We start from the raw sequence: 18,984 nt of genomic DNA on the forward strand, positions 1-18,984 counted from the left end.
GATGGTAACTTCATAGTCCACAGCACTGATGGTAAATTCATAGTGCACAGCACTGATGGTAACTTCATAGTGCACAGCACTGATGGTAACTTCATAGTGCACAGCACTGATGGTAACTTCATAGTGCACAGCACTGATGGTAAATTCATAGTGCACAGCACTGATGGTAACTTCATAGTGCACAGCACTGATGGTAACTTCATAGTGCACAGCACTGATGGTAAATTCATAGTGCACAGCACTGATGGTAACTTCATAGTGCACAGCACTGATGGTAAATTCATAGTGCACAGCACTGATGGTAACTTCATAGTGCACAGCACTGATGGTAACTTCATAGTGCACAGCACTGATGGTAACTTCATAGTGCACAGCACTGATGGTAACTTCATAGTGCACAGCACTGATGGTAACTTCATAGTGCACAGCACTGATGGTAACTTCATAGTGCACAGCACTGATGGTAGCTGACATAGTCCACAGCACTGATGGTAACTTCATAGTGCACAGCACTGATGGTAACTTCATAGTGCACAGCACTGATGGTAACTTCATAGTGCACAGCACTGATGGTAACTTCATAGTGCACAGCACTGATGGTAACTTCATAGTGCACAGCACTGATGGTAACTTCATAGTGCACAGCACTGATGGTAACTTCATAGTGCACAGCACTGATGGTAACTTCATAGTGCACAGCACTGATGGTAACTTCATAGTGCACAGCACTGATGGTAACTTCATAGTGCACAGCACTGATGGTAACTTCATAGTGCACAGCACTGATGGTAACTTCATAGTGCACAGCACTGATGGTAACTTCATAGTGCACAGCACTGATGGTAACTTCATAGTGCACAGCACTGATGGTAACTTCATAGTGCACAGCACTGATGGTAACTTCATAGTGCACAGCACTGATGGTAACTTCATAGTGCACAGCACTGATGGTAACTTCATAGTGCACAGCACTGATGGTAACTTCATAGTGCACAGCACTGATGGTAACTTCATAGTGCACAGCACTGATGGTAAATTCATAGTGCACAGCACTGATGGTAACTTCATAGTGCACAGCACTGATGGTAAATTCATAGTGCACAGCACTGATGGTAACTTCATAGTGCACAGCACTGATGGTAAATTCATAGTGCACAGCACTGATGGTAAATTCATAGTGCACAGCACTGATGGTAACTTCATAGTGCACAGCACTGATGGTAAATTCATAGTGCACAGCACTGATGGTAACTTCATAGTGCACAGCACTGATGGTAAATTCATAGTGCACAGCACTGATGGTAACTTCATAGTGCACAGCACTGATGGTAAATTCATAGTGCACAGCACTGATGGTAACTTCATAGTGCACAGCACTGATGGTAACTTCATAGTGCACAGCACTGATGGTAACTTCATAGTGCACAGCACTGATGGTAGCTGACATAGTGCACATTGGCTGTGTTCATCAGTTGACTTCACACTGCATGCTTACTTAGGGATTTAGTTACGTTGGCTCTCAGGATCTTCCAGAGGAGTTGGGAACCCAGTGTCTAGTAGCTTCTTTTTGTAGTGTTGTCTGTCTTACTCACTGTGTCCTCCCCGAATTTCAGATATTTAACTTTATCTCACTGTTCTTGTCTCATTGCTGTTACTCATCACAGAGTCTTGGATTAAATGTTCTCTAGAACAAATGTCTAGATGATTGATGGCTTGTCTATGCCAAGATTCAGTACCAATTTTTAGTCTTAGACTGGAAACCAATTGAGAATATTTTCAGGAAATGCTGCCTTGATTTTGTTCAACTGTATTTGGTAAAATTGCCACATGTGAGTTTTTTTTTGTCATCAACTAATGACAAACTGATCAGAAAAACAAAATTAATACTGTGTTTGATTTTGGCAGACACTCTTGGAGAGAGCATGTTTCAGTAGTATAGAGGAGAAAGGGATTAAATGAATCCCTGAGGCTCCAATAGGAATTGTAGTGCACATGGCATAGCTGAGGTTTTTAGAGCTCCAGTACTGTTGTGTTCCAGTGCAGATCAGCCTGTGTGAAAAATGTGTGGCCTCCTTATGAACTTGATTAGCCAGCCCTTTTGCTTCTAATCATTGTGTAGTATACGTACGCGAACTCTCTGGATTCCCCCGCCCCAACATCCCAGACTATCCTTTTAGCCATCTCTGACATTCTCCTGCAGTGACACAGAGGTGCAGTGGGAAGTCTAGTAAGTGAAAGGCAGGGAAGTATTGCCCACAGTAGGTACAGGTATAAGAGCCATTTTATTCTCAACATCGAAGAATGGAGAATTAGTATCCAAACATCTGAGGGTGGGGGTCATACTAAACCCGAGCACTTTGAAGACAGGTTCCTGCGTTGTTCATTTTTGAGATGCGTTACGCACACTATGGCAGTTTTTTGTCAACTTAATGCAAGCTATGGGTCTTCTGGGTAGAAAGAACCTCACTTAAGAAAATGCCTCCATAAGGTTGACCTATAGGGAAATCTGTGGGGGCTTTTTCTTAATCAATTATTGATCCTGGAGGGCTCAGCTCACTGTGAGTGTTGCCACTCCTGGGCAGATGGTCTGGGATTGTGTAAGAAAGCAGGTTGAGCAAGCCAAGGAAGCAAGCAAGCAGAATTTCTTCCTCATTCTGCTTCTGTTCCTGCCTCAAGTTCCTGCCTTGACTTTGCTCAGGGATGAACTGTGACATGGAACTGTAAGAGAAAATAAATCCTTTCTTTCAAGTTGCTGTTGGGTCAGGGTTTTATCATAGCAACAAAAAGCAAAATAGAACATACATCCTCTGTAACTAAAGAATACATGCATTAGGAAATTGGATTATACATAAAGGTGATGAGGGGTGTCCTTCTGTTTATATGTTTCTCTTATTGGTTAATGAATAAGACACTTTCTGGCCAATGAGGCAAGAAGATAGGAGGGACTAGGACAAGGAGAATTCTAGGAAAGGTAGGCAGAGAGGGCCCACAAGAAGAGTCACCATGTGAGCTGCCAAAGGAGTTAGAGGTTAGGACCCTTCTCCAGTAAGATAAGACCACGTGGAAATACTTAGATTAGTAGTCGTGGGTTAATAATTAAGACAGAGCTAGCCAATAAGAAGCTCCAGACACCGAACAACAGTTTTATAATTAATGTAAGTCTCTGTGTGCTTACTGGGGGCTGAGAAGGGCAGCTGCAGGAAAGAACCTCCTTTACACAAAGGCTTTTCTTTAAAGCCTCACATAAAGATTTCCATAGACACTTTTTGTAACTTACGTTACAGCAAAAATATATGAAGTACTTGTGGCTTGTTGCGAATATTAACGACTTTGGTAGCATGCCTTGAGAAATACTGATTTGTTCTGGGAGTACTCTTCCACTTTGTACCTGATGTGTTAAAATTTTACTATCTGACCAACTTTACTATCTGACTTTACAGGGGTGTCTAGTAAAGGATGATATAGGTCTTTCCCAGGGAATAGTAAATGACCTGTTTTTCAGAGAGGGAACAAACATAACTCCTGTAATAAGTGATATGAAAAGCCTGCACTTAATGAGCTTTGTGGATTAAAATTAGTTCATGATCTTTTAATCAAGTCCTTAGAGTAAAATTGAAAGTCTCCTTTTCCCAGCTGTCCTGAAGTTGCCACTGTTAAGGCAGTGCGTGCCTTTCTATACTTGTATTTCCATAAAATAGATTCCTACAAGTAGATTCTGAGTTTAGGGATTATGTTTACTGAGAGGTAGCTGGATTCAATTGTTGTTCCTCTCTAAACCCCACTCCCATTGTGGGCATGCCCTTTATCTAGCACTGGGCAGTGTGAGTTCGCCCCTTCTGCTCAGCCAGAGTGGGTATTTTCAGAATTTCAGTTTCTTGCTCATTGTTGGGGTTGAACATCTTTCCATGAGTAGTCCTATTCTTGAGACAGGACTGTTCAGCTGTCTGTGCTGGCTGGCTTTATGTCAGCTTGGCACGGGGTCATTGAGAAAATGCCCTACCAGATTGGTCTGTGGGCAAGCTTGTGGGGCATTTTCTTGATGATTGATGTGAGGGTCCAGTTCCCTTGGGCAGTGCATAGTCCTGGGCACTCTCAGAAGGCAGGCTGAGTCAGCATGAGAAGCACCCCGAGTCTCGAGGTCCCCGACTTCCTCTCATAATGAACTGTCCTGTTGAGCTGTGAGCTGACATAAACCCTCCTTTCCTCTCCAGGTTGCTATTGGTCATGGCGTTTTATCATAGCAATAGAAGCCTTAACTAAGACACTGTACCACTATGGTATTAACTTTAGAGGAATGTTGGTTATAGAAGGCATTTTGTTTTGTTTAGTTTTTTGAAAATTTTAAGAGATTTTGATGTTTTTGATTTTAAGTCCCTGTTTTCCAATAACTACAAAAAATTTACCAAACTTTTTACTCTACTGATTTGTTCCTTTCTCTACTCTGTAGTTTCTTGAAATGAGCTAAGGTGTTACTATATGTTTACATGTACAATAGACACACCTTGTTCTCTTATACTGTGTGTGTGTGTGTGTGTGTGTGTGTGTGCCTGCGCGCGCTCGCGCCTGTGTAAAGCACATGAACTTAAAATCTCCCTCAGAACCAAACCAGACATTGCAAAGGTTCAAAAATAAACAGTGACTGTTATAGATATTAGCTTTATTGATAATTATAAAGATAGTCATGTGACAGTGTCTGGCTTTTAAGAAATATGTCATTAGATTTTGTCTTGTGAACATCATGTATATGATACTACTACAAACCTAGAAGGTATAGCATACTATACTTGTAGACTATATGATGTGTGTATGTGGTACATGTTATATATGTATGCATTAATGAATTTTTTATTTGTTATGGCACATGTATATCAAATGATAAGGTAGCCATGTTTTATTTCAGTTTATATAACATCATGATAAAGTATGTGGGGGTCCTCGACAGATACCATGTCGATCAGAGTGTTGATCTAAATGAGACAGGAGGTCCATCTAGTTCAGCATGATTTGGTAGCTAGTGTTGGTTCAGCAAAAAGAGTTCGATATTGGTCAGTTTATTTTGGGCATATTTAAGTACAGTACAGTTTGGAAAAGAGTTTCCTGATGTAACATAATCCTGTGTTATGTTATAAAGTGCAAGGCATAATCATCCGAACTTTTCAAAGTACTTGTTGCCTCGCCCATGAAGATAGCCTGTGTAGATAGACTACAGTGTCATCCTGAGGGCCTCGGGGAGGATCTGGTGTGGTGTCTGCGTACAGATAGCACAAAGGTCACTAGGCTATTAACTACTTCAGTGTGTGTGTGTGTGTGTGTGTGTGTGTGTGTGTGTGTGTGTGTGTGTGTGTGTGTTGGGGGGCAGGTGTTGCCTAGCCCAACAGATAGTTCAGAGGTCACCTAGGCTATTAACTACCTCTGGTCCTGCTAGTAAGAGCCTGGAAAGGCCTGGAGACCCTGAGGGAATCAGGTGTGGCCTGGCCCTACAGGTGGTAGCACAGGGGTCACAGGTAACTACTAGCCATCCCCTTCTGGGCAGAAAGCAGCTTCCTTTGAAGAGAAACCCAGCATGTTTTACAGCCCTGGTTTCCCTAGTGCTTATCTGTGAGCACAAGGAACTCTGTGCCCCCAGTAAAAATATAAATTAACAGGCTGATAAAAGGTATGTTACATTAAAAAACAAGAAAACATTTTGTTTTCTAATGCATTTGCAGACTCCTCTCTGGGGATGGGGGAGTGGCCAAGTATTGGTTGTCCAGTAAGTGTCATTTTCAGAGGAGTTACATATAAAATTCATAAAACTCAGTGTAAAGCTGACACTGACTGAATATTCTGGCAACCAGTTGCATTTTCTGAAGATGGTCAGTGAGTATATCATATTATCCAATTATCTGTTTCCTGTGAACGTGTCTATATATATATATATAAGATGGTGACGTGTGTTTGTACTCTGCTCTCAGTGTAAAGTGGTCCATTTTCAGGGTGAGTGATACATTTCTGAACATTGCTCTGCAGTCCCTCTCTGGTCAGGTTGTCAGTGCCTCGTGCCATCATGGTTTTGTCTTGTTCTGTTTATCTTACTCCTAAGCAGTTGTTACATCTGTCGTTCTTCTCTTGGCATCCATGACTTACTTTCTTTTTGCACCTTAGGGGAAATCTTTCATTTCATGACTTTAGAGCTAAATGTCAATTTGTATTTCTGAGCTTGGTTGTCTTGAACTCAAGCTCCTTAATAGTCTTTTGCTCCCTGGACATGTCTAGGTGCAGTCTAGGAGATGTAGATTAGCCCAGTTGATTCACTGGACCTGCTCTGCTCCTCTTTCAGGTGCCTGACACTTGTCCCTGACACCTTCCTTTCCCTTATACCTCGTGTCTAACTGATCAGCAAGGTCTGCCACCCCTCTTTTTTTTTTTTTAAGCTATTTACCACTTCTACTTACTGTTCCTTGTCCAACTTGTCTTATCTGTCACTTTGACTGTTCAAGTTTTGTCTTTTGTGGTGTGGTATTATATTGTATCAAATGTTTCTGGTGCATTACTATTTTCTTTTCATCCAGATACGTACTTAAGTCATGATTTTTTTCCAAACCCCTAATTTGTTTTTGTATTCCCCAGAGATCATCTCAGCTTGAAGACCCTGTAAGTTCTCTCCCTCTTTAAGTTAAGGTTTCACATTCTCTTCTAGATGCAGTTTTCCTGAATGTTTCTTAAACATGCCAGCTGGATTTTCCCTGGCTTGGGGTACTCTTTCCCTGCAGTTAGGCTATGCCGAAATATCCCTGTAGATGAGCTCCCTTACGAGACACTGCACCACTCTCTCACTCGCCCCTGGGCTTCCTTCAGTCCATACCTACTGATCCTTATGTATGTTTCCTCTAGACCCTTAAACTGCACGAGAGCAAGGAGGTAAGGAGAGCATGTGTTAATGATTTAAAACCAAATAAAAGTACTCTGTCTTCAGGCTTAGTATCTTTTCAGTACTCTTCAGTTACTAACTTGCTGCATGCTTTAAAAAAAATACTATAACCTGTTGAACTGCCTTCTCTTCTTCCTTTTTTCTCTTTTCTTTGTTTTTCCCCTTTTCTTTTCTTTTTTTGAGACAGTTTCTCTGTAGCCCTGACTATCCTGGAACTCGCTCTGTAGACCAGGCTGGTCTCAAACTCAGATCCACCTGCCTCTGTCTCCTGAGTGCTGGGATTAAAGGTGCGTGTGCCACCACCACCTGGCTGTCAAACTGCCTTCTAAATATTTATGTTTATGTCCATTAATTAGCAGTGCTTCCACCCCTAGCCACAGAAGTTTCTTCTGCACTGGGCAGCAACTGATCAAAGTGCTGGAAATAAGTTAACTTACATTTATATCAACACCTCCATGGCTTAGGAAACATAAAAGAGAGGGAGCGTTCTGTAAAGGGAAGCCTTTCCTTGTTAGCCGCTTTGGTTTATCACCCGCCAGTCGCCTGGGCTCTGCTGCGTTGTAGTCCCCAAATAACACACAGGAGGCTGTATTAATTATGAAGCTGTTGGCCTTGCTTGTTTCTTACTGGCTAGCTCTGACTTAAGTAATTACCCCATAATTGTTAATCTTAAGTATGTCTCTTACCGGAGAAGTTTCCGGGCTTCCTACCCCATGGCGTTACATCTTGACTCTCTGTGTTTCTTCTTCCCAGAGTCCTTCTGGACTCCTACTCCCACCTATCTTGATTCCCTGTTGGCCAGCAGTGCTTTATTGACAAATGCACAGGACTTCCCCCAACAGTGTTCCCTCTTTACATTCGTTCATGTAAGACAAAGGATGCGAGGAGGGCTTAGAGATACTGCCACCTGGACACGGCATGACCATTGTACTTAGTAATTCACCGCACTGTGGTTACCTGCATAAGTCTTGCACACAGTCAAACCAACATATCAATTACCATTCCAACAGGTGGCATTAATTGGATTCAGTGGACTACCCCCAAAAAATGAAGAGGCTTTGAAGATGGAGGGGAATGTGTTGGCTGGGTGTGAGGAGTGGGAAGGGGAGTTGTGGGTGGGTCAGTGCGTATACATGCAGGAATTGTCAAAGACTAGATGGGAGATAAATTTAGCATAGGTGGGCGCTTCTGTACTACTTGATATGTAAGGTGCTTAAAGCGACATCAAAGTATCACTGTGAAGCAAGCTCTGCTTGTCCCAGCTCTGAGAGTTACGTTGCTGTATCCTTCTGTTTCTTCTCTTGTAGGAGTCTCCATCTCTTTATTTGCTATTCCTGGGTAATACTGGGAATATCTAGAGAGCCCTAACCCTAAATAACTTTGACGAACTCTCCTGGTAGGCACATGCTTTAAGGGTACCATCCTCTGCTGCATATCCTAGATGCTTCCTTCCTTGGAATCTGTAGTAACTGTCATCATTGCTTGTTCTGGGTAGTGTGTTACACATGTAGCATTAATTTAAGTATTGCCATCAGCCTGTTTTTCCACATGATTCCAGATCAATAAGGAATTCATTATTATTATTGCATACATTTCTTTCAATCAAATGAGGTTTGGAAACCTCAGAACTTAAAAACAGCCTATGGATTTTTCTATCTTTGGTTTTCTCTGTCTACTCAGGAAGACTACTAATCTGGATATGTATATTCATTTTAATCACTTTATAGAATTCCATTGTTAAAATAAAATATGGTGGTTATTCTTATTGCTAGCTAAGAATAATTATGTTCTTATGCTTTTCCACAGTTATAGGAATTTAAACAACATTTTTGTTTGTTCTTTTCTGTAATGATAAGTTTTATTTATTTTTAATAGTGAATAATTAAGGGTAGGATTTCTATATTCTTATTTATGAGGTACTGGCGGAGCAAGTGGACCCTTGAGTTGGTTACCAGGTCATACTCACATTTCACTTCCAGAATAGTCAGTCTTTTCAAAAGTTTCTATAGCTTTCCTGTGTTTGTATTCATTTTTATAGTTTCTTTGAATTGCTTATATTTTGTCCTATCTTTTCCAGTGAGCTGTTTGTCCTTTAAATTTTAATTTAGAATTGATTTGTAGGAATTCTTTATATAACTGAATACTAATCTTTTGTATATAAGGTATTCTGCAAATGTTGTTCTTCTTTACATCCAAAACTTTTAATGTAGCTTTAAAAACTTTTAGAATTTATCAGCATTCTTATGTGCTTTTCCCTCTTGTTTGGATATATTCCCTATTCTAAAAGTTTTACAGTTTACCTTTTCACATTTAGGTAACTAATTGATCTGGACTGAGATGTGCCGGGGAACTTTTTTCTCTGCTTGAGCTTTTCTTGCCCCAAGCCAGTTATGGAGCAATCGCATCCATACTTTTCTCTTCTTCCTTTCCTTTGCATGGGGTTCTTGTTCATTTTCACAAACTCAGATATGTTTTGAACATGTTTGTTTTGTCTGTTAATCTGTTGCAGCAGGATAAGAGTCTGTAGTAGGATGGTTGAAAGTATGGCTTGTTTCAAATGGCTTAAGAGAGTTCTGGCTCAGGCTATGTGAGCATGGTCAAGTTACTTTGTCTTTGTAGAGCTAGTTTGCTTTGTTTTCCTCATGAGACATTGTAATATAAATTGTATTAGTAAATTGTTATGTGCTGTTGAATGTTGACTTTGAATGCTTCAGATTCAAGCATGCTTATATCATGTGTTCTCTGAAGACCTTTTCTTAGGTCTTCAGGCTCTAACAGGAGAACAGGAAGTAGCTAAAGAACATTGCACTCCTGAGAACAGCCACAACACAGGTTACTGTTTATCCCACAGTCTAAAAATGCCTGCAGTGAGAAAGAGAGCAGGAAGCTCATTCTTGGAGAGGCCAGTCAGCTTTGCATGGGATTCTTAATCTGGAACACAGCTGACTGTCTCAGGGGCTTCCCCAGCCAACCTTTGCTGGGTCTTTATCTGATAAGATATTTGCTGGGGCTCTCTGTTGTCTCTCCTGGGTCTTGGAAGCACCTTATTTGATGATGTTTTGTCATCTCTCAGCTGCTTCTTTCTGCTCTTTGCTTTTGTTTGCTACATACTTAAAAAATACTCATTCTACCTAACTAAATCACTCATTTGAAACCTGGAGTACAAATAGTGTGTAGATAAGTCTCTCTGTGGAACAGACAGCAATTGGGATAGTATCCACCTCATAGGGTTTTGGAATTATAAGTGGATATATAAAACTCTTTAAGAAAGCATTTGGCACAAGGCAGGCACCCTGTGCCACTGAGTGCGTGCATGAATACTCGCATTGGGGACTATCAGTCTGTTTTCTACTGCCCTCCTTTGCTTGCCTCTGTAGCAGAGCGTCTTGCTGTTCTCAGGATGAAAATTCACAACTGTGTTTAACTGTATCATTTATTTGGCGTTCTTTGCAGGGGAGGGACAGTTTTGGTAAGATGGGTTTGGTGTTGTATGTTTTAGGTTGACCCTGCATTCCATAACTTGAAGAAAGCTTGTTTACATTTGTTGTGTGTAGTTACATCTAGAAATTGTATTATCTTCAAAAGTATCCTTAAGAGGATGACGTAAGAATAAGTGGGATAAGATACTTGCTGTAAGCCTGAAAACTTGAGTGTTGGCTTTGAGATTCACAGGAAGGAAAGAAGAGAACTGATGCCTGCAATTTGCCCTCTTCTGATGGCCACAGAGGCACGCACACGCACACACACTCACACACACACTCACCCACGCTTGAGTGCAGTGCATGCACATATACACACATACACAAATGTGACACGTTTTTAAAAATATATCCTTAAATTAGATACTGTGAGTAGTATAATTGTGTATACAGGATCACTGAAATGTGGTGTTTTTGCATAATGACACTTGCAGCTGTCTGTATCCCTGTTTTGAGTGTGTCCTGGTGATGTGTGCCATCATCGCAGACCATGCTCCAGGAACCACATTTCCTTTCCTTGGTTAGCGTCTGTGTGCACTAGCTTGGTGTGTCAGTTTAACTGGAAGTTTGGCTGAAGAAATTGGTCTGGTGCAGCATTCCCCTGTCACTAGTTGAGAATCCTGTTTCTGTTCAGAGTAGCTCTCATTTCAAGAGAACTCATTTGAAAAGTAAGATATTTGCTTTGGTCCCACTCTGCTCTGTCTTTTCGTAAGTAACCACAGTTAGAAACTCCAGACCTCCTTCCTGAATGGCTGCTGATGTATGCAGCTTACTTTTTTGTTTTCCTCAGGCTTGGTCCCAAGTGACATTCCAGTCTGCTGTGGTCATTTGGTAATGCAAACAGTGTAACAAGAAGATAGGCAGGAGGAGCTTGGTAGTACCAGGTACCAACTGTACTTCAGGATTGCTGCTAATATGGCAAAGAAAGTGTTTAAATACTTCAGCTAGGCAGTGAGGCTTTCTGTGGCTTATAAACCCCCACTAGAAAGCAGTAACATTAAGTCCCAGGGAGTGCTCCAAAGTTGTTGTTTCTTGTTTGTTCTTTCTGTCTTTCCCAGTTCTCAGACACGTGTCTGTCTTGGGTTCCTTGTGGAAGACATTAGGATAAGAATGCTGGAGAAACTGCTTACATTTAAAACCCTGATCAGAGTATTGCATGGAAAGAACTTTCAATCAAAAGAAAGTAAGCAAATAAATGTTTGCTAATTAGTAATAGTAAAAAGAGAGTTTTGAAGATATTGTTAATTTAGATAGGTGGCTTGAAGATTTTTAAAATTGGAATAAATTGAACGCTGTGATATCAGTTTTATTGTAGATGTAGGTGGGGACATTTTGATTATAGAGAATTCTTTGATTAAGTTTTCATAGTTTAAAAAGTTATTTTACATTGATGGAAATAGTACAAACATGGGTAAATGATAACTTACCAGCCTTAGCACATATAATTTGTATGGGGCATTATCCCTATGAAACTTAGAAACTTTCTCACTAAATATTAGATACACAGAGAGGCTTCTAAAGATCAGTTGTAATGTTTTGTCTACTTGTGATTTTGTTTTTGGATATTAGAAAGAAGAAGCTGGTCTCAAGCACATGGTTATTTGAACGGGAACATGTTTCATATTGTTCTATGTGTTAATGTGGACAGAGTCAATTAAATTATTGAGATGACTTCAATAATAGGACTGTACTGATGTACAGTGCCATTTGGTTTTGTCAACCTTAATTCCCATGTTTTTACAATAGGCTTTTAAATGTATACTGTATTTTTGCTTTATTACACACACACACACACACACACACACCCTTTCCAACTACTTGTTCACTTAAGAGTTACAGACAGGAAGTGGTATCAAGCGCCTCAGTTTGTGATAGATGGCTTAATCCTTAGTAAGTACAAAGTCTAGTGACACAGTATGCAGTAGCGCCCCCTGCTGTACAATGAGGGGACACAGTGCTCATGCATCTCAGAAGGGCCTTGTGGGAGTTTAGTGAGATGAGTGAGGCTTTTAATTTCCCACTTGTAAGACTCAGGTGATAGATAGGGTTGCAGGATGTAGCGGGTAGAAGTAGATTTCTTCATTCAAGCCATAACTGCTTATTTTTTCCACTTGAGACATTTTTACCTAAGAATTAAAAAATAATAATAAAAAAACCGTTAACAGCTGCCTTGTTCTCTCTCTTCCTGCTCTCATTCTGTTTGGAGTATACCTTAGAGAGTGAAAAGTAAATGCAGATGCTATTCACTCTTACATTTCAAATGTCAAGATAATCGGGTATCATGTAGCGTTCAATTTCTTCAATGACTAATTTTACATTCAAATTGCTACCTATGTATTTTAAAACTGTACTTTGAAAATGCTTTTGGGGAGGGTGTCACCATAAATGGTGGGAAGAGTGTATGACGCTGGAAGTGTAAAATACATATGGCTACGTAAATACAAGAATAATCTTATTTACCTGACTCTAAAGCAGATCTGTGTTGTATATAAATTTGGTGAGATATCAAAAGAAAAGGTTCTTTTGAGACAAGGTTTCCTTTATAGAGACCAAGCTGGTCTGGAATTTGTGATCCTCCTCAACTGGGAGTATAAAACCAAAACTTTTGTTTTCTAAGATTGCTTAGAGATTATTTTCTGTGTGATAATGTGATCAATTTATTATATAGATTCATTTCATATTAAATCTTTTTAGTGATTGTAGTTTATTAAATTTAATTAAAATAATTTTATAGTTCTAAAAATGAAGTCATACAATAAAGTATAATTAGAAAATAAGATGCTGGGTATGGTGGCACATGCCTTTAATCCCAGCACCTGGGAGGCAGAGGTAGGTGGATCTCTGAGTTAGAGGCCAGCGTGGTCTACCAAGCTCTAGGATAGCCAGGGTTGTTTCACAGAGAAACCTTGTCTCAAAAAACCAAAAAGAAAAAAAAGACAAGAAAATATGCTTTCCCCATTGATGAGTGCCTCTTGGTTCATTGTCTTATGGCTTTTCTCTTTCTTTCTTTCTTTCTTTCTTTCTTTCTTTCTTTCTTTCTTTCTTTCTTTCTCTCTTTCTTTCTAATGTAGTCAAATGGATGTTGTACTTGTTTCCCCTTTTTCTTGTAATGAATTTTTGTGATGCTGGGTGCCCTAATTTGCTTCCTGTTGGTGTGTTAAAACACTGTTGCAAAGAAACTTGGGACAGGCTTTATTTCACTTTTTATACTTCTAAATTGAAGTCAGATTTCTGAGGGAAGTCAGACAGGAACTTAGGGCAGGAACCTGGGACTAAAACCACAGAGGAATGTTGCTCACTGGCTTACTACTGGCTTATGCACAGCTAACTTTCTTAGGTGTCTCTTACCTACCTGCCTAGGAACGGTGTCAGTTACAGTCAGCTGGTCCCTCTCCTGTCAACAGTCTCTCATAAACACGGTGCAAAAATCAGTTTGATTTGGGGTGTTCCTCAGCTGAGGTTTCTTCTTCCAGGAGACTTGTCGCATGTTCTTGCCTCTGTACTTGGCGTGTTCTCAGCAGCGCGGCACAGTGTCCATAGGGCCTTTCTTCTCACTGCGTGGGTGGCAGCATCTCATCTCCTTACGTGCTATCTCAGTTAGCGTTTCTGTTGCTCTGAAGAGGCACCATGACCACAGCAGCTTTAATGAAGGAAAATACTAATTGGGGCCGGCTTACAGTTTCAGAGGTTTGGTCCACCGTTGTCATGGTGCAGAAACATGGCAGTGCGCAGGCACACATGGTGCAGGAGAAGGAGCTGAGAGTGCTGCGTCTGATCTGCAGGCAGCAGGAAGAGAGAGAGTGACAGTGGGCCAGGCCTGAGCCTCTGAAACCCCAAAGCCCCTGGCAGTGACACGCTTTACCCAACAAGACCACACCTGCAATAATGCCACTCCCGTGAATCTATGGGGCTATTTTTATTCAAACCACCACACATGTATGTACTGGAATCTGTTCATTTGGTTCTCAGGCAGTTCACATTTTTTGTGTTGTATCCTATCCTTGGTAGTAGGACCACAAAAGTGGGATTACTGTGCCAGTGTGTGTGGTTTTTGCAAAATACTGCCAGTCTGCTCCTTTGATATGCTTTTTCTTCAGCCCCATGAATTGCAGATGCTGTCAAACCTTTCAGATTTTTTCCAGCTAGGATTGCTGAGGAAAGGCCTCTTCACTGTTTGTTGTGTTATCTTGAGATGATTTTGCCATGAATAGGGTGGTTTATCCTTTTGTATATTTAAGCTGCTTATTCACCATTTTGATAATTCCTTGAAGTTTTTTGACCTGTTTTTTAAAAATTGAGGTTTTGGTCTTTTTCTGAATCATAAATATACTTTTGTGATGCAAGTTGGAAATTTCTTGTTAGTCGAATAAGACATGAGAGGTGTTCATTTTGGACAGAGACTCACTTGGTGGCTCTGGCTGGTTTGAAATTGTGTAGCCTTAGTCTCCTGTGTGCTGGGATTTGAGTTGTGTGCTACCAGCTACCACACCTGGCCCATAGGAGTTCTGTGTATATTTCTTAGCATTCTTTCAGTTGCTTTTAGGGCTTTGAGCATGAGCTTTCTCCCTGTTCATCTGCTGTGATGGAATTTACTGTGCAATCTTGTACAGTTTCTTTCTTGTTTCTTCCACCTCCATTAATGGAATGAAGAGACCCTCAGAAGACATGCCCAGAGGCCATCTCCTAGGGCGTCTAGGTCTCAGTAAGTTCCTTGTTGACATTGACCACCACAGGCTGAGGGCTTGCTGAAGTGAGCCAAAGTTGCCTCCTTTCAGAAGTGCTAAATAATGAATATTGGAAAAAAATTCTTAATATACAAACTGTTAGAAGCCCAGAAGTTAGCAACCTGCAGGTAACTACAACCTAGCTGTATGAAGAGCTGTTTAGGAATCCCTCCTGACCTCCGTCGTCCACAGACATGCATGGCATGCACATATGCGCACCCCCACCCTAAGTTCCTTGAGTAGTAAGTTCCTTGTTTTCCATAGTCTTGCTGTTTAGTGCAGGCTGGCCTAGAACTTCATTACCTAGCCTGAGCTCAACTCAAACACCAATCCTTTTCTGCCCCAGTCTTAAGTGCAGAGATTACAGAGTGTACTAATAAGCCTGGCCATAGTTTTGTTTTCACAGTAATTACTAGGGATTGAAATAGGGTCTTGTACATACTAGGATTTTTTTTTAACTAATTAAGGAAACTGGAGTATATAGCTTCTGGACTCTAGGTGTCCCCCCCCCATTTTCCTATTCATGTATCTATTGTAAGGCCAAAGAAAATAATTACCATCCTAATTCTCTTGAGATGGAGGCAGGGGCAGAAGCTGTTTTTCTGTGGCCAGTGTATTTAACCTCTCTGTTTTCCCCCACTTAGCGTGGATAATGATAGAACTCAACTTAGATTAGTAATTAAATGTAAAATGCTTAATACCTAACATGAGTTCTTTACTGTATGTTAGTTACAATAATTGTTATAGCTTGTCCAATTTTAGGCTTAGCAATTGATTTTTTACTTTTAGGTCTGATAAAACATGATAGACTTATTCATACCAACCAGATTTAGGATTGACCGAGCAACTAAATAGAATGCTAATCTTAATTACTAAGGGATTATTCTGGTTATAAGTATACATGACTATTCTTGGGGAACATGAAATTAAATTACTCATTAACACTTATATAGTGTTAATTGACATTATGTTCAAGTTTTTTATAGACTATTTTATTTCAGCTTGGCAAGACCTGGAGAATTGTTTCATTACAAATATTAGCAGGAGTATGAAGAGTGTGGCTCTGGAGGTGAAGACACCAGTGCTCCTCAGTCACTCCCCTGAGGGGTCTGCAGCAGAGAGGACGAGAGCCGGGAGCATAGCATATAAGAGTGTTTGATACAGAGGCTGTCATTAGGACATGGTGTGTAACTGATGCCCATTTTCAGGTTCTGGGTCAGCCACCTAGTCCACATGTGTTCTGACAGACTTCCGGGTTAGCATATATTAATACAGCAGTGTTAAAATGCATGCCAACTATGCTCTGTAATTTCTGAAAGACCCAGAGCAAGGTTTCAAGTAACATATTTCTACTTGCTCCCATCCAAGCTTAGCTTCTGAGATCAGATGAGATTAGGCGCTTTCAGGGTGGTATGACCGTAGACCTACTTAGACTTGCTAACTCCTTAGCTCTTCACTGGCTCTCACCCCAGAATTGGTGGCCTTCTTGCCTGTAGAACATATTCATGTTTAGCCTAATCCCAAAGGGACTGCAGCTGATGTGTGCCTTGCCAGGTCTGTATCCCAGTTCCTGGTACCAGCAGTCTTCCACCAACACTAGGAAGAGTACCTCATCGGCTAAGACTGAACAAGCCCAGAAATACTCTGGGCTAGAAATATTCTTGACTGCTTCACTACTTTCACTTTAATTCTGTGTGTTTATAAACTTGTTAACTCCATTCAAATACCACATTATTATTATTGTTACTATTATTATTATTGTTGTTGTTATTGTTATTTTTTTTGGTTTTACGAGACAGGGTTTCTCTGTATTGTTTTGGAGGCTGTCGGTCCAGCCTGGCCTCGAACTCACAGAGATCCACCTGTGAGTGCTGGGATTAAAGGCGTGCACCACCACCGCCCGGCTTTATTATTGTTATTATTATTGCAGTGTTCTGCCTGCATATATGCCTGCACACAAGAAGAGGGCACCAGATCTCACTATAGATGGTTGTGAGTCACCATGTGATTGTTGGGAATTGAACTCAGGACCTCTGGAAGAACTGCCAAAGCTCTTAATTGCTGAGCCATCTCTCCAGCTCCTGCTTTTTGTTCTTTAACTGAGTATTTTTAATTTATTAATATCTGCAGAAAACATGTGGATTGGGGAAAGTTGGAGGGGTTTATTGGCCACTGAGTGAGAATTTGACTTGTGAGAGAAGGGAAAGCTACAGGCATAAAGGTCAGCCTGTAAGGGTGTTTGCCACCGAGCTGATGGCTTGCTTTCTTAGCTGGAGCATGGTAGGAGCAGGGAGCTGGCTGCTACAAGTTGCCTTCTGATCTCAGTGGAGCACAGTGCTGTGTGCATCACCCCTTCAGTAGATGATTGAAAAGACTTTGCTTTATCCCTAGTTGATTTCTGATTTAATAATTAGATGCAAAGGGTGAACAGAAAGAAGAATCTGCGGTGCTAGTAGCACAGCTAAATCTTTATTCCTGCTAGAGACATGGATGTGACCTATCCTTTGGAATTTTGTTGGCGATTACTGTATTTCTTAAGAAAATAAAAGGAGGCTCATAGTCGCATGAACTTCAGCTTGCCTTAGAGTTAAGAGAAGAATGTGAAACCAAACACGTTAGGCTGGAATTCCACCAAGGTTTTCCTCCATAAGATTTGAGGTATATCTGAAATGTTTATTCAATGTGATAATTCATATAGTTTAAACTGTCATTTACTTAAAATGCTGATACTGGGATTCGGGAGATGCCAGTTATTTTAAAGAGCTGGACAGACTTTGGCAGTGCAGGTATGGGCTGTCCATCCAGGTCAGTGGATCTTGGTTTTAATTTGGTTTGGCGTCTTCTCCCCTCTTTGAGATAGAATCTACTACAGGCTGGCCCTGAACATGTATCTTCCTGCAACTCCCTCCCAAGTGCTAGGATTACAGACATGCACAGTTGTACACTCAGTGGTGAGATCTTGAGGTGGCGTTTAGTGATAGTGTCTGTTAAACATCATGGTTGTAAAGACATAATCAAGCAGTGCATGCCATGCCATGTCTGGCACCGACTGTCGAATCCTAAATGTCAGCTGCTCTTCTGCTGTTGTTTTATATGTGAGAGGTGAGGCAAAGAGAAAACCTAGAGCAGTGGTTCTCAGCCTTCCCAATGCTGCAGCCCTTCAGTGCATCTCTTCATGCTGTAGTGACCCCCATCCATAGAATTACTTTTGTTGCTACTTCATAACTGTAACTTTGCTACTGTAACATAAACATTTGTGTTTTCCAGTGGTCTTGGGTGGCCCCTGTGAAAGCGTTCTTTGAACCCAGTTGAGAAACGCTGCTCTAGGCAACTTGCCCAAAATCATACTTGAATACTAAAAATCCATTTCTTCTAAGATACTTGTGATAAACATTTGGAAAAAAGATGGATAGTCTTTCATTTATTATTATGAAAAAGTGAATATTTTCAGAGTAACATCTCTAATAACAGTAACATTTTGTTTTCTTGTAGGATCTGGAGTTTCATGGAGTCATGAGATTTTATTTTCAAGATAAAGCTGCTGGAAACTTTGCAACAAAGTGCATTCGGGTATCTAGCACGGCAACTACTCAAGATGTGATTGAAACACTGGCAGAGAAGTTCCGCCCTGATATGCGCATGCTGTCCTCTCCCAAGTATTCTCTCTATGAAGTGCATGTCAGTGGAGGTCAGTGGAGGCTGTGTCCTGACTTGGGGCCAGTAGTTTGTGCAGTGTGATAATCAGGTTCCAGGGTTACTGTTCATCTCCTTTTCTTTCCTCCACCCAACAGAGGGATTATCAGGATGGCAACCTTTTTTAAGACTGAGAAGCAGTCAAGTCCTTGCACATAACATTTATTAAAAGTTAAGA

General features: G+C 40.8%; 1 protein-coding gene across 25 annotated transcripts in view; it reads left to right on the plus strand.

Annotated features, from left to right (window-relative positions):
- The window catches only part of Afdn (afadin, adherens junction formation factor), a 115,211-nt gene that overhangs the window by 17,943 nt on the left and 78,284 nt on the right, over positions 1-18,984 (plus strand). For 24 of the 25 annotated variants that reach the window (XR_005881846.1, XM_040758237.1, XM_040758239.1 and 21 more), the window contains exon 2: positions 18,606-18,801. Coding sequence is in view for 24 of the 25 variants with exons in the window: in XM_040758237.1 (XP_040614171.1) it covers positions 18,606-18,801 (196 nt within the window). In the remaining variant the exon portion in view is untranslated. Of the gene's footprint in view, positions 1-11,447; positions 11,573-18,605; positions 18,802-18,984 lie in introns of those variants that run through there. The other variant, XM_040758248.1, reaches the window with a different exon arrangement.

This window comes from Mesocricetus auratus, unplaced genomic scaffold (genome assembly GCF_017639785.1).
Source record: "Mesocricetus auratus isolate SY011 unplaced genomic scaffold, BCM_Maur_2.0 Super-Scaffold_100018, whole genome shotgun sequence".
NCBI classification, from domain to species: Eukaryota; Metazoa; Chordata; class Mammalia; order Rodentia; family Cricetidae; genus Mesocricetus; species Mesocricetus auratus.